Below are 16,107 nucleotides of genomic sequence, written 5' to 3' on the forward strand. Positions count from 1 at the left end.
TCACAGACCAGAGTTTGGGAACCTTGTTGTATACAAAAGAAATAATTTAGATAAACATATATGGGCATCAAAAGCTGATATGTGAGCTTTCTGGCTGCACATGCAGTACCTTCATGCAAGCCAGCAAACAAACAAACAAACAAACAAACAAACCACAAACTCTTCCATTAATTAGAGTTTGCATTTCATCTAAACTGGAAAATTATGGTTAGCAGCTTTCAAACACACCAGGGTATTATGGCATGGCTGGAAGTTGGATTTGTATCCTGATTTGTTCTGAAACTATTAAGCACAGCTGCCCAACGCAAACAAAAATAAGAAACCACAGTGCAGATTTCCTGGATTGTTTGCAGGCCCACGTGAAGAGCAGTGCAAAGGGTTATGTGTGTGGTCAAAAGATCTATTCCACTGCAAAAGAGCATTTCTCTCATTACAAGCCATACTGACCCAAAGTTTTCATTAAGCTGCATTGAAATAATTGCCATTTTGTGAATGTCAGTTGTAAATGTTCTTTTTAAAATTGCACAGCTACCAAACAGTTTAGAAGACATGTTAAAGACTTACTGGGAAGTGTTTTTCCACTATCCTCCAAAGATATGGTAGTAGTTTCTGATGGTCTCTTTTCTGAATCTGGTACAGAAGTAGTCAGGTTTTTTGGAAGAAAGTCTTCACCTATGTTAGATGCTGCTTTTAAACATTCCATTTCCTTTTTCTCAAAACTTGTTTTACAAGATGAGTCTCTGTAACTGTTTTCCTCATGTATTATGCTTAGATTAAGCTTCTCTTCTCCATGCCTGATAGACAAATTACTTTTGGACAAGTCTCTTGGAGAAGGCAATTCAGATTCCTGTTTGTACAAAGCTGTATGCAAGTCCCTGGCAGTTGCTACATCTTTAATTATGCTTTCGGGTTCACCGTCATTCTCAACTTCATCAGTTTTTCTGAGATATTTCTCTATGTCAAATGTGCTATTTTCTACATTGTTGACATATGACTGACTTGCGGCAGAAAAGTCTGTCGGTTTGACACCTCCAGGGATGCTTGTTACTTCTCTATTTTTATTTGAGGCTTTCGTCATCAAAGCAGCGAGTTGTGCTGGATCAGTACTAACAGAAGCATTTGCAATAGCAGATGCAATTGTGCTTATACTTAATATAGATGGCTCATGCTGCTTACATTCAACTTTTCTGTCTTCACATTTCTCCTAGAAGTTGGAAAAATGAAAAGTTGACATTTTTAACATCTTGTAGCAAAGCTGAACTCGTGTCATAACGGTTATATTGCCTCCAATATCAGAGGCAGTATAGTTCTGAATACCAGTTATTGAGCATTTTAAACAGGAACTGCATCATTGCGCTCATGTCCTGCTTGTGGCCTTCCCATTGTCATTTTGGCTGGCTACTGAGAATAGAATGTGGGAATAGACAGACCTTTGGTCTGATCCAGTAGTAGTTCTGCTACTCAGACAATTTATTCAGAAAAAATTGACCAGGTCTTCCACTTGTGAGACAGTGTTTTAACTTCCAGCTTCAGGTTTAACTGTACCATATTTTTCCATGTATAAGACAATGCTTTTTGCTAAAAAAAAAAATAAGGCAAAAATTGGGTGTCGTCTTATACACAGATAGTGAATATAGAGGGGGGACATGTGATTAATGGCAGCAGCAAGCAGGAGATTGGCAGCAGCGATTAGGCGGGTGATTGGTGGCTGTGGCAAGGCCTGCTGGTGATTGGCTGCGGCTGCAGCAATTGGGCAGGCGATTGGCGCTGTGGCAAGGCAGGCAGGTGGGTGGGTGGGCTGTCGGTGGCAGCAAGCGGGCAGACAATTGGTGGCTGGGGCGTGGTGTGTAATTAGCAATGGCTGTGGCAAGCAATCGGCAGTGGCAGGCAGGCGAGTGAGCAGTTGGTGGAAGTGACCTCCCCCACCCGCCAAAAAGCTAAACAACTTAATTTCTGGTTAAAAAAATAGGGGTCGTCTTACACATGGGGGCATCTTATACATGGAAAAATACAGTATGTTAGACACACTGAAATATTTGTTTCAGAATTCTTATAAGAAATGAAATACTTTTTAACAGATATCTATTTTGCTTTTGATATCTAAATACTTACCCTTCCTCCCTCTCTGTCTTTTGCACTCACTTCACAAAGGGTAAATGTATAAGATGCAAAGTGCGAGTCTTCCTTAATGCTTTCTTCTACATCCCCTAAGACAAGAAAAGTTAGCTTGTGTTCGCTAGAATACTGCTTACAATAAGCCAATAAAAGAAATGTATATTGCAAAGAACAAATTGCAAAGGTTAATGTTGCGCCTAGCCATATTCAGATCATTATCCATGTTTTCATGCTGATGTCCCTCCTCTTACTGTTGTATACTTGCTTTGGCACAGATACTTCTATTAACCTGATCTGTTAACTCACATTAATGTAGAGTTCCATGGCTTGGATGCAATGGGGAATTCTGGATTAATGCAAGGCAGGAGATCCAAGTCATTGGCCAATGTGAAAAGGGGAGAGAAATGTGTTTTACGACACTAGGAATGATTGTCTGAACACGGCCATTTTATGTGTAAACACCACACAAATGTAATTAAGCACACATCTAAGATCTATTTGGAATAACGAAAATCCTATGTGAAAGCAATTTAATTCTATCTGTACTCTTAACTGCTTATTTTCATACCAAGCACAGTGTGTGAGAATAATACTTAGCTGCATAAGGAAAAATATGATTTCTAAGCCATCCTTCATGAAAAGATTCCAGGGTAATTTACATATCTGTACCATTAAATACCACACATAATAAAGCACTAAAACAAACATTTTAAAATCTGTTAAAAAAAAACTCTTGGCCTGCATATAGCTCCAACATGGTTTTTGACACACAGCCCAAAATGACTTTTTAAAGTTCCTATGCACCCCCAGTGTTACGATACGAAAAGCTTTTTGCGATACCCATGTGTCTTTTTTTAAAAAAAATAAAAATAAAATTAGCTATCCTCACTTTCAGACTTCAGCAATACCCACTTTGACATGTTGTCCCTGGAGGGGTTGGCCATGAGTCAATCCTGCCCTCTGCATGAAAAATATGAGCTGCTCCTTACATTAATATGAAACAGCATGAAACCCTGCAGCATAGTTGCCAGGGGGCAGAGCAGTCCTCTTAATGCCATTCTGGAATATGCTCAATATAAAACACAGACCCCAATTTCTTGCCCTCACTTAAACTCTGTTGGCAGGCTAGCAGCATAGTCTGCAACTGTATGCTATATAGTGTTATCAGACTTGGCCCAATACATAAGCAGATTTTGGAAATGAAATGAACAATTGACTAACATCATGTGTGGCCAGCGTGATGCCCTTCAGGTGTTGTGAACAGTCCATTAGCCATGCTGGTGGAAAGTATGAGAACTGTAGTTCACAATCTTTGCAGGCCACTAGGTTGGCTTCGCCTGATAAACAGCTACTTGCACAGAATTCTTAGGTTTACGAGAAATTATTAGGTTTACAAGAAATTACCTTGAAGAGTAGATGTCTGAGAATTCTGTTCATCAGAGTGTGTTCTAGATACATCAGATTGCCTCCACAAAGGAAGAGGTTGTCTCTTTTCCGGTGAAGTAATGTGATAACCAAAAGATGGCTGTAAGAGGAAATAACGTTCATGATAAACCCTTTGAGAAACATGTAGTAATAGAAGCTGGCCAACACAGAGTCTAGATCTGGAAGATGTCAAACTTGCCTTCAAAAATTTGCTTGTCTGCTCTGTGTTTCACAGTCTGTTGTAGAAAATAACTCAACAGGTGTTTACAGGGACATGAGACTACCTCATGGACAAGTCAGTAATGGGCTACATAACATGCAGTAGTTTTCCGGGGTCTCAGGCATATATCTCTTTCAGTCCTTCTAGCAGAGATATTTTAATGAATTTGGAAAGCACTAAACCTGCATTTTCTGTATGCAAAGCATCTGCTCTGTTTTGTAGTCTGAGAGCAATCTTGTAAAAAACCAAGTATGCACGTATAGTGGTAAAAGTATGTGGACAATTAAAATGTTAAAAGTTAAATAAACCTTGTGGAAGGAGGAGTGTTAAGGTATATAGAAGTGTACATATGTTTAATTTGAATATGTTATTATTGAATATTATTGAATGTGTATATTATTGGATATGTATATGATTGAATATTGTATACCCACTGTATCAGCCACCTGGGGGGTTTCACTGTTTGTGTTTTGGTGGTTGGTAAAAAATATTTTTTTAAAAAAAATGTATGTGGACAAGACAGCTACGTACCCGTTTCACATCACCTCCTCCTCCGAGACAACCAAGAGCCTCAGACCTCTGACCAAAGAACTCTCCTAGAGAGAGCCGTAGGTAACTAGCATCTTTGCTAAAGTCAGTTTGTGAACCTCTTAGTGGGTTGCCGTTATTAACACATTTCCATGAAGAGTCCTCTAATCCAGAGGTATTTTGCAGTTCCATTTTCTCTTCCTGAAAATGTAGCAAACAAAAACGTCAAGAATTATCATTACCTATAGACAAAAGGATCAGAATAGCCTCTTTGCAATGTTTCCTACCTGAATAAATCTGTGTTCCCTTTCAAATTCTTCTTGATCTTGGTCAATCACAGCAATTGCTTCAGCTTTTCAAAGAGTAAGAGGAAGAAAGGGAAACGATTAACCTCTTAGCATATCCCACATTCCCTAGGCAGAATGGATGAATGAGTGAAAGGTAAAGTAATCGTGAAGTAAAAATTACATTAAAAATTAGGCATATTTTATGTACTGAGCTTAGTTTCCTGTAAGGTCATGTAATGTTAATATGCAATTTGTTTAGCTCCATCAGCTGAATGTTTTAAGTCGGCTAAAAGCATATCTGCTTACTCAGGCTTCTTGAGATGTTTAAGGTGGTTATTCTGTTCAGCTACTGACTGTGATGTTTTTAATTGATGGATTTTTAAAAATAATTTAGTTATTATTTTCTGATTTCTATTTGTAATTTCATGATACTTGTAGCTACTTAAAGAGATTTTTTCCTAAAAATGTCACCAGTATATAAATCCAAATAAATAAAATTTAAAAGTTTTGTGTGGTTTTATGATATTATGGTAATACCAACTGTAAGAAAAGACAGATATTTACCATTCAAGGAAAACCACTTTGAATAAAAACAAGCTTTTGTATCATCTGAAGCCCTGGTATTCTGTGCTGCTGTCTTTGTAAGGAGCAGAGCTATCAGCTAGGAAATCTGAAAGCCATGCCAGCCCTTTTCCTCTACCATTATTTAATTTCAGCAGTTTTGTAAGTAATACTACAATTGAAGTCTATCACAACTAATATCCTAAGTTTAAAGAAGTCAGGTTACTTATGCTATTAATTGTCAATTGCTTTAACACTGAAGTTTCAGTTACCCAAAGAAGTATTTTTGTTTCACTGTCATCCAATTGGCATCTGCATTACATTACCTACAAATATGTGGAGAATCTTGGTGACCCATGTCCTAACATATAATTAATTTGTAGTACAAACTTACTCAAGCCAGGTCGAAGGAAAGCTTTGCAAGACCCCTGCTATGTTTCCTACTTATCTTTGTGGAAAGGGGTAATTTAAAACCGAAGTAAAAAAAATAATCTCGCGAAATCAAGGGAGCTCTGACAAAACTCCTTCTGATACTGACATATTTTGTAAATGTAGGTGTCTGTTCTTTTAAGATTAGGAAGTGAAATGCAACCAAGACATTTCCAAAGATTTAAAGGTATAGTAAGGCTTACATCCAGCTACGAAGTCTCCACTTAAGTTTGAGAAATTGGATACTTCTTCTTTATTAAATGACGTGTAGTAAGCAAGATCTGTCACCCATCTACCATCTTCATTTTGATACACAACATCATGTGGTGGGTCCTCTAAAAAAGGAATCACATATTGTCTTTAGCTTTCTCCACTTTCAGTCATGACACACATGTACATGGATGAGTACATTACAATATAGCACAAATAAGGTTCCTATCCAAAGGATGTTACTACCTAGACTTTGACAATTGGGGGAAGGAAAGGAAAGCTAACAATGAGTTGATTTAACAAAACAACAATAAGCAATACATGCATGCTTTAACTTAGTGGTTAAATCAAAACTGAACCGGGATATTCAAAAGCTACTTTTGTTCCACTCTCATTTTCAAGTAAGCTACAGTATTTCATCAGTAAGGCAATGTGCTGTTTACATCAGGCATAACACAAAAGCATTCACAGCAGCCACCCACCAACTCAGCAACATCTCAAAATCAATCTAGAAGCTGAAAGCACACAGGAGCTAGCATTTAACTAACCTTCTGCTGTACATTCATATTGCTCTGAACCTTTGTAAGCACTTGGCGACAGGTATGCATCAGCCAGAGGAACATAATTTTCATTAGCAAGCTGCGACAGATCAGGAAATTGGGTTTGCTGTTCTGTGTGCCATATCTCAGAAGCAGCATTACTGTCAGCAATGCATTTAAAGTAGAGAGAATCTAGCTTTAATTCACAGTTGGTTATGTTTGTGGCATCCTTTTATAAAAAGCAAAAGGAAAGAGAGAGAGTTGCTTTATTAACTGGACAAAAATGTTCATTTTCTTTTTAATGTCAATTAAGAGATACTTTCCCAGACCAATTTTAAATAACCTCATGTAGTAAGGTTTTCTATAATTGCTCAAGGACTTTCATTGAGTATGGTTTTAGAAAGCAATTTAAAGTGTTTATTGCTGTTAAGTAGTGTATGCCATTTGGGCAATTTTACCAGGAAAGCTCCCTCCAGCTTGCATATAGGATCATCAGCTAGGTACTGTTAACTATAGTGCTCACTGTGGTGATGGGGAGAGGAGGAAGGGACAAAAGGAACAAGTTAATGTTGCCTACTCAAGGTCTTGGCATGAGACAGATGACTACTGGTTGGAAAAAAATAATAGGGATTTGCATGTGTGATTGATTCATAAACTCTTGAGAAGCTTTGGAAATTCAGACTACTCAGAATGTTTTCCTTAAAAAACAGAAACAAAAAGTATCTCCAACACTTGCTCAAAAAGAAGTCTGGTTTATTTAAAAAAAGAGATGATCCCCTGTTAAAAGAAACTGGTGATATCCAACTCATACTCAGAGTAGACCCATGAACAAGTTACTTAAGATTATTTATTTCAATGGGTCTACTCTAGGACATACCCAACATTAGGTCAAACTCAGTATCTTGAGCCAGAATACATGGATTCTGATTTTCAGTCCTCTACTTACATTTCTGCTGCTGCTGACTGTTTTCGTCTTTACAGATATTCCATCTTCCTCACTACAGTCATGACAACCTGCAGTGATACAGTTATTTAGCATTGAAATGTTGTAATAGAAAAAACCATTTAATAGGTAACACATCTTGGCATCAACATGTTATTCCCACAGTACTTTGGGCATCATTACTATACCGTATTTTCCTCATTATATTCATTTTTACTCAATATGCATTTTTTAAAAGATGCTTAAAATTTGTCATGACAACATTGTGCCTTTTAATAATAAACTAAGTTGTACCAAACTGATATGCACATTCAGTACATTAAAATGTCACCATCAATAACAGAGCTGCTACCTAGGGCATCTGAAGAAGCGTGTTGATAATCTGTTGTTCTACTGCATACTTCAGATGTGTAAACTACCATTTCAGCAGGAAACTTTTCAGAACTATCACTGTGTCCGGAGTTTAGACTAGGTTTACTGCATTCTACCTGTTGCAAATAAAAAAGAAAAGATAAGCAAATGCATTGCAATTTAAAGGGGAAAAAAATTCTTAAAATGTATTCGAGTATAAGCAACCCATGTTCAGCAACCCCCAAACTATATTGGTTAAAGGTTTGTGTCTTCTCTAGAAATTTAGCCAAGCTTAATTATGACGCACCTCTTGCCTTGCTGTCATGGGCAACATAAATTGCTCGTCTTTCTCATTCTGCCCAGCTTCCTTAAAATCATACAGTTCTTCGTCGCTTGCAACAGGAGAATCAGTTCTTGCTGCCTGGCAAACGTTGGGTATCTGGAACTTTTCCTGAAGAATTTTAAGTGTTAGTTTTCAGCCAAAATGCCTTCAATGTGCTCTAGAGTTGGGGAGGCCTGTGGCTTTGCAAGGAACATCATACAATGTGTCAGGATGAGCCCTGCTCACCGCTACAGCTTCAAAATTGGGAGGTTGGCTAGCTACTCATCACGCTCAGAGCAGGTGAAGCTCAAGTACCCAAGAACTCTTGAGCAACGGCAGAAGATTATTTATGTATTTTGTTAGAGCATGATCCACTTGCACCGCAAGTGTAGTGCTTATGAAGCATCCCAGAAAGACCGAACAGAACCATTTCTTTTCACCAACCAACAAGGGTGTACAAGCACAATACACAACATTAGAGAGAATGTCTAGTCTCTGTGTGCTGCCTTATCTCCATCTATTGCTCATTCTGTATTCTTTTGTAGCTCTTGTGTAGAAGGTGAGGAAAGAAAAGGGAAATGGGGCATTATTGCTATTAGGATCCTCTGCAGGAGATGCAGCTTTGGGGCAAGTGAACTGTGCCTCATTTTAGCTCCCTTAAGTTACCAACATTATCTACCCCCCAACCACCTTTTACAAAATTGTTCACGCAGACTGAACAATGTCATAGTGTGCCTACAAACCCCCAATACTAGAATAACTGAATTTTCACTTACAGTTTTCCTATTTGAAGGCAGTTCCATGGCTTTAACATGTTCTCCAAGTTCATGTTCTTCAACATCTTCCATCTGCATTTCTGGTAGTACCAGCTGCTCAAAATAGGTCTCCAGTTGGCCATCACAGAACTCTTCATCTCCAATTTCATATTCTAATTCAGCAAAAAGCGGCTTGCCATTAGTTCAGATATTGAGTATGAACCACGTGCATTCTTCCACAGTTCCCCAGATATATGCACACAGGTGTTTTAAGGACATTTGTATATCATCTGCACTTCACATGTTCACTGCAGGAAGCATATGCATCGCATGAAACACCAGTGCACAAATAATCTGGCTTGCTGGTGGCAGTGTGGAGCCATCCTTAGCAAAAATAAACTGGAAGTATACCAAACAATTCGAATTTTAAAGCAATACCTGTAGAATGTCCTTCTAAGCTTGCAAAGCTCAGTGGCTGCTCATTTTCTATAAATCTGGAAAAGCCAATCCTAGCGTTGTTGTCTATTTCATTTGTTATCCTCTTCTGACCATGTTGTAATGAAACAGCCTACAAACCAAAGTCAATACAGGAATTTGAATTACTTATTGTTGAGTCTCCTCCATAACTTCACTTTTTACTGGCTGAATAAATCAAAGTCTCTAGTGTTCATCAAATGCCCCCAAGGAAAGCAGAACATGATGTTATATTATCCCACGTTTAAGTCGCATAGGTTTAAAAAAATAGAAGGGATTCAAGAAATTACAATCAAGTTAACTTAATGTTTGTTCCAGTTAAATTGGTGGAAAGCTTTAAAGATAAAATGTTAAAATATAAAAGAGAAGAAGTCTTGCTGATGAAAGAACAGCATGGCTTCTGCAAAGATAAAGCCTGCCTCGGTACTGCTTTGGATTCTTTGAGAGTGTGGCCAAGCATGTGGAGAGTGATGCTTCAGAAGACATTATCTACTTAAGACTTTTTGCTAGAAAAAAGTACATTAGTTCTTTGTAAAGTCTACATCAATCATACTGCAGAAAAGTTACCTTGTAGTCTTCATTGTCTTTTTCAAATGAAGCAAATATTCTAGCTGTCAAATCTGAAAGGGAAAAAAAAAAGTTTTTTTCTACTGCATTAGCAGTCCTCTTTACAAAGGCAGAGCAAAGAATTTGCCAGGAATTTCTTAACCACAGTGGTACATGGATTATATTGCTTGCAAATTTTATGCAAATGCTCTTGCTCTGCAAATATCACAAGTTTATTTTTTTTGGAGGGGTCACTGTCTCCCACTTAGCATTGTGCTTAAAAATTGAACACTATCAAGAACCTTTAGCAAATGTAAACTAATCAAGTATGGAATCATTCAAGAATATTATTTTTTAATTAAATGCACCCTTCAAGTACATTCACATATGAGCTCAGGTGCAGAGAAATATGGGTTTGGTTTGCCCAAAATTACTTTAAACCATTTTGAGGTTTTTTACAATCAAGTGGTGTATAAATTTTATGAAATAAAAGTAAAGAAATAAAATTGTCTGGCAGGCCTAATTAGGTCTGTAGATCAACAGCTCCCCACTGCTGCTCTACTCCATTCTCCCCCATCATCCAAGTCTGTCTATTCCCACCAAGTCAGCCAGCCAAATTATGCAGATGCCAGCTACTACCTTATTTTTGGTAGCTCCAGTTCATTTCCAAACTGATGGGAAACTCAGGTGACTATTAGAGGGAAAGCTATATTACACTTGAGGTATCACAAATGAGGATACCACACTTAGCAGAACTTCAGAATACATTGTAGAATGCTTAATAGTATTCCTACAGACACTGTGAAAACTGCCTACCTTCCAAGTGTTGAAGTGAAAGCCTCTCATGCAAAGAATGCCACTGGTTCCCAGAGCTTTCATTAGAAAAATGCTGGTGCTTTTGCTGCAAAACATTAGATCCTTGCTGGTTTGACTCCAACTGATTGTCTGCAGCTTTATTACAGCATTCCCTGAGAAAGTAAAAATGAAGGTTTTAATCTTAATTTTACAACTGCTTAGTAGTAGTTTAATATACTTAATGTCAGACAGCTCCACCTGCATTGTTTAGCTGAACCACACTAAGCTATATATTCCAGAATAACTTCCCTAGTGGTATCTTGTAGATTGGATCACACCCTGGATATTGTAGGCAGGAAGCTGCAACCTGCTGCATTTTATTTAAAAATATAATATAATAAAAGGCATGTTTATAAAACACATACAGTCATTGTCAATTCTTAATAAGAGGTTTCCAACTCAAATTTAATTTGTATTTAACATGTATAAATATTTTTATAGTTAAGTTTGCATATTAGCCTATAGCTTGCTGTTCCAAAATTTTACAAACTAAGTACATCTTTCCATAAACCAATTCTCATGTGTTTTCCTTCTAGCTCCAACATAGTAGGTGTATTTGAATAAAAGTTTTATTTCTCATGATCATTCTGAAATGGGAGGCAAGTTTAGCTTTCCAGCAACATATAAAGATTTTCTAGTGCTTCTCAACTGGTAATATCAATATTAGACTAACTTAAATGAAAAAGTTAACTGAGGCTAAAATCTGAAAAATATATTAGGATCTTACAGGTACTTTTTAACAAGCTAAGCTAGGAAGTAGTTATCTACTTCAACACTTAAAAAAAAAACCAACTACACCCAAGTTAGGTTTATTAGCAGCATCTACCCAAACATTTTTAACAGGGAACTTATGTTCCTTCAACAGGTCATAATTTGGAAAAAATGATATACACCATGCAAGCAAAAGATAGAACTTAATAGGGAGTACATAAGATTTGCTTCTAGAGTCATAAGTGGCCTTGAGTGGGTGAGTTTGCTAGATACAATCTGACCACAGGTTCTCTTGTGAGACAACTCCACACGCCACAGAAATTAGTCTAAGGAACAACCGAGTTGGGCTTTCATTACTATCCGTAGGTTAATCTTAACATACATTTTAGGATTTAAAACATAAGGAGTATATTTCATGGTCTTAGCAGTCTAGAACAGGAATGAACTTTTGGACCTTCAGATGTTGGACTGCAATTCTCATCAGCATGACCAACAGTCAGGTATTATGAAAGCTTAGGTCCAACATCTGGGGGACTATAATATTATTATATTTATTAAATTTATATACCACTTTTCACAGGGCAGTTTACAGTATAAAAGCAGAAAAATACATAACAAATAACAAACAAAACAATAAAAAACAGAGTTTAAAAGACCATAGGTTCTTTAATTAGCTGAAGGCTGGAAGAAGAGGAATGTTGTTTTTTCTGTTGGCAAAAGATATATAATGAAATTACACCCCCATCTCTGCTGTTAAAAGTGATAAGACATGCAGCAACATTTAAATCAGGCATTCATGAAACCTATTTGTCAGAGAATATCTCTTGAAAGTTAATTTTAAAGTTGAATCAAAAAGTTCTAATCTATAAGCAGAAGGGAGTCTTCTGTGAGCAGAAATGTATCTTTGGATCCAACACAAGATATAACATTAAATTATGTAATCTACTTCTTACACAGTATCCTGAAAGTTAAGATTCTTTCTTGGATCAGAATCAGATTCACCACTACAGGAAGATGCTAATGGAGCAGGGAATCTATTGTCCATGTAAGACACTTCATCATATTGTCTGCAATACAGAGAAAACAAAACCATTATTTTGCAAGTTCTCAGCTCTGTTGTTTAGAAGACCATTTCACTGATCAGGAATGTCTTATGAAGTGGCACTACCTCCTCACATTAACCACATGATAAATTTGTCTCCAGTAGGAATCCAAGCTAAAATCAAATGAGGAAGGTACTCCAATCCTTAGTGTCTCATAGTCAGAGCACTCTTCTTCTTTTGAAAAAGGAACATATTTGCTTCCCCTCCCCCCCACCATGGTCTTCAGCTTTCAGCATCTTGCCTAATAATAGCAGCTTATGAGGTGGCTCACTAAATGATACTGATGTCAATGGCCATTGCTACGAACAACTATAAGTCTTCATGGTGCTAAGCCAGCAGCCCCCAAGCTGCTTCACAACTCCACCTGGAAAGGGTTCTGGAGTCTTCTTCCCCATAAAGCAGTGGTCAGCAGCAGTTACTAGTAGCCTCCAGCTAACTGCCTCAAGAGCAGCTACTGTTACTCAACCCTGTATATTACAGTTACTAGCAAAAATGGCTTTAATATCTAGGGATTCAGGTATTCACCTCTAACACACAAGAGGGTGACCGGGATAATATGCTAATATGTCTGGGACCTGCTCCAGATCTCACCACTTGGGAGGAGAGGAGGTAGTCTTCAAACAACCCCTTGTCGGTACCTGCTTTACTTGCATCCAAGTTACTACACAACGTGTGACAGTTCAGCACATAATTATGAGCTTGCTGAATTCCGTTTCAACAAATTTTATGTAAGATTTCCAATGATCTAGATTCTATTTTTATCATGAATCATACACTGATGGAAGTAGAAAGCCATGCCTGGAAACAGTTTGAGATTTAGAAATTACCAGCCATGAGCAATCCTTCAGTCAATACATTTTTCCCTACACTCACCTACGAATTTCTAGTCATGAACGAACAAATGTCTTACCCATCGTGAGAGCCAGTTTTCCGTCTGGCTTCAGTTGAAGCAGCAACCGGTATACCAAGAGTTGATGAAATTGTGATATTGTCAAAAATGTCACTGGTGCAGCCAGTTACAGAGTTGAGCAAAACACTTGGAAACGTTTCATCTGCAATACATTTGAAGTCTTCCATTATACTGTCTTCTCATAGCTGCCCTAAAGGGTAAGAGAGAGAGGTTACACATAGGCAGCAAGATAATATTCAAGAAATGTTCTATTTTATCAGTACTTTTAAATCACATTGTCTAGTCTTTGTTTCCTAGATGGCAAGTGTACAGTCAGAGACTGTTTGACCTGTCATCAAGCTCCTAAATTGCTACAGGAGCTCAATAACTGAGAAACAAAACTGAAAAGCTGTGCAGTTGTTTGACTTTGCTATGACTGCCAACACAAGCGTAGCACAGTATCCCTAGATCTTCCACAAAGACAGACACTGAGTAAATTCTTTCACAATACGCTCAAGAAATTCCAAACGTAAAAGGAACACACATTTGAAGGACTGGAACAGGTACAAGCTCTTTGAAAGCAAAATGCCAGAGCAGTCCAAGATTAGAGTTACATCAATCACAATAGCAAAACGCAACTTTTACTGTATTTTTATTTTCAAAATCAAGTTATACAAAGCACCAAAACACACATGCAGGTTGTCAATCATTTAACAAAATAAATTCTTTTCAGGAACACAGCTCATTAGATTGCTGACTACACACAGTGCAGGTGCTATATTTAGCTGTTTAAGCTGATTGGCATGAGTTTATTGCTGTTTCTAGAGGCTGCCAGCACCTGAAGTGGGGTACAGCAGAGAGAATGGTGTACGTACTCAATTTTTCATTAATGCTCTTTCAACCAAAACCTTTACTATGGGAGTGGGGGAATGTGAGAAGCGCCATCAACTTTCTTGCGTACAAAATAATTCTGAATCACAACTAAGTTTTGGTCAGCTCCAAATATATTTTTTCACACCGAGGCAAGTACTTCACAAATCTGCAAGATAAATTAAGACTATTTCTTTTGCGACAAAAGTAGCAATTAACTGCCTTGTTGAATTTACAGGAATTACTTTTTAAAAGAAAAGGGCTCTTTTCTGCAACTGTTCCGGAGCCGTGTGGGTCAGTGTTGCTAGCTTCAAAGTAGTCTTCCATAGCACATTAGCAGGGCACGGTGCCGGAGCAGCCCTCTACACATGCTCAGAAACACTCCCTGACACCAGCATCGTCCAACAAAGTTTGCTGCGGAGCCGAGATGTGGCTCAGCTTTGTCCCCGTTTTCGACCTTCTTATGGGCAACTTATAGGAAAGGAGTGTGGACACTTCCAAGGCACACAGAGCAGGAGGAGGAAAGGAAGAGGAACTCTGTCCCCACCGCAGAATATAAATAACTGCGCCAGGCACACGTGGAGGGCGCCGATTTCTAGCGTTTTTCCTGCTAAGGACGGCGCTGGGCTGAAGCGAAGCGCCGCGAGGGAAGCAAAGGGGCGCGCCTTTTTCCCCCGGTTCCCCCTGAAATGGGCTCCCGCCCCTCCGTCCTCTCTTCTCGGGACACCCGCCAAAAAAAGCTTCCCCGACACTCGCTTTAGGCGCCGACACAGGAGGGAGGGGAAGCGGGAAGCAAGAGAGAATGGAAACCGCCCCTAAAACGGCCGCTTCATGCCCCCCTCAAAAAAACACACCACCCAACCTCCTCCCCCCCCCCCACCACACTAAACCGCTCACCCAAAGCAAAAGCGAGAGCTGGAACGGCAGATCTCGGGCGCCTCCGGGCACGCGCATTGATGCGCGAGGACACCGTTCGGAAACGTCACGGCAACCCCAAGAAGCGTCGAACTCTGGAAGAAGGAGGGAGGGAGGGGAAAAGAGAGAGAAACGCCCCCCTCCTCTATTTTCTTGTAAGTGCGCACGCGCACGCCCCTTACCTGGCGCCTAGGAAACTCGCTTTAGGATTTCGGCGGGCAGGGTGGGGTGGGGGCAGGCGGAGGGCGGGATCGGGGAGGAAACACATGCGAATTCTATTGGCTTACGAGAACGGAACGAAGGAAAAGCGCAGCGCTTCTCTGATTGGACGAAAGGGCGGTGACACGCTGCTTTCAAACAGTCCGGGAAAGAGCGCGGGTGGGGTTTGCGGAGGTGACCGATAACGATCTCGCTGCGAGTCTGCTTGTTATTTTATTTACAAAAGCACCCAGGAGTTTCCCAGTCCTGTAGTTATTGTTTTTTTAATACACTATATCATATACATAAGGTCACAAAGCGTAAAATCAAAGGCGACAGACTTACTCTCAATTTATCCTGCCAATAGGAAGGGGCGTATTGATTTGCTGTTTTATTTGTTTTATCCTTTATTTTAGTCTGTCAACGGCCCCGAGATCTTATGATGAAGGGTGGTATATAAATCTAATAAATTAAAATGATAGGTGATGCTGAGATTTGTTCAAGACCACCCCCTGAAATGTCTCCTGCAGTTCCGTTTTAATGAATTAATTGGAATAGTTCAGTAAGGATTGCCACATGACAGAAAGTGTGGCATGGGAACAGAATCAGCTGCTTAAACTAATTATTTTTATAAAAAATCACTGAGGTCATATGAAGCCTTTTGGGATTACTCAAGACAGCTCTTTGGACACACCAACCCTATCCAAGAAAGGGCAGAGGATTTAAGGCAATTATACTGGATGTTCTTTGATGACCATGGTATTGGAAGCATAATTTTATGCAGATTTATGTAGAACTCAAACAAGATTTTTCCCACAGCACACAGTGGGACTTTTGAGTGATCACCAAAACAGCAGCAGA

The 16,107-nt window shown here is 38.9% G+C and overlaps 1 protein-coding gene across 6 annotated transcripts in view; it reads right to left on the minus strand.

The window, feature by feature from the left end:
* CEP192 (centrosomal protein 192) overlaps nucleotides 1–15,270 on the minus strand; it is a 47,684-nt gene extending 32,414 nt beyond the window's left edge. Inside the window, exons 1-17 of one of the 6 annotated variants that reach the window (XM_079982837.1) lie at nucleotides 15,231–15,270; nucleotides 13,285–13,474; nucleotides 12,225–12,338; nucleotides 10,522–10,673; nucleotides 9,727–9,779; nucleotides 9,124–9,253; nucleotides 8,707–8,858; nucleotides 7,916–8,059; nucleotides 7,610–7,745; nucleotides 7,261–7,328; nucleotides 6,324–6,543; nucleotides 5,769–5,900; nucleotides 4,576–4,640; nucleotides 4,292–4,489; nucleotides 3,520–3,640; nucleotides 2,113–2,207; nucleotides 565–1,204 (exon numbers count right to left, since the gene is read on the minus strand). In XM_079982837.1, coding sequence (XP_079838963.1) covers nucleotides 565–1,204; nucleotides 2,113–2,207; nucleotides 3,520–3,640; nucleotides 4,292–4,489; nucleotides 4,576–4,640; nucleotides 5,769–5,900; nucleotides 6,324–6,543; nucleotides 7,261–7,328; nucleotides 7,610–7,745; nucleotides 7,916–8,059; nucleotides 8,707–8,858; nucleotides 9,124–9,253; nucleotides 9,727–9,779; nucleotides 10,522–10,673; nucleotides 12,225–12,338; nucleotides 13,285–13,451 — 2,587 coding nt within the window. In that variant the 5' untranslated portion in view covers nucleotides 13,452–13,474; nucleotides 15,231–15,270. Of the gene's footprint in view, nucleotides 1–564; nucleotides 1,205–2,112; nucleotides 2,208–3,519; nucleotides 3,641–4,291; nucleotides 4,490–4,575; nucleotides 4,641–5,768; nucleotides 5,901–6,323; nucleotides 6,544–7,260; nucleotides 7,329–7,609; nucleotides 7,746–7,915; nucleotides 8,060–8,706; nucleotides 8,859–9,123; nucleotides 9,254–9,726; nucleotides 9,780–10,521; nucleotides 10,674–12,224; nucleotides 12,339–13,284; nucleotides 13,475–14,378; nucleotides 14,446–15,030; nucleotides 15,172–15,230 lie in introns of those variants that run through there. The other 5 variants (XM_079982840.1, XM_079982836.1, XM_079982839.1 and 2 more) reach the window with 5 other exon arrangements.
* Nucleotides 15,271–16,107: the final 837 nt, after the last annotated feature.

Source organism: Podarcis cretensis (assembly GCF_951804945.1).
Source record: "Podarcis cretensis genome assembly, chromosome: 7".
NCBI classification, from domain to species: domain Eukaryota; kingdom Metazoa; phylum Chordata; class Lepidosauria; order Squamata; family Lacertidae; genus Podarcis; species Podarcis cretensis.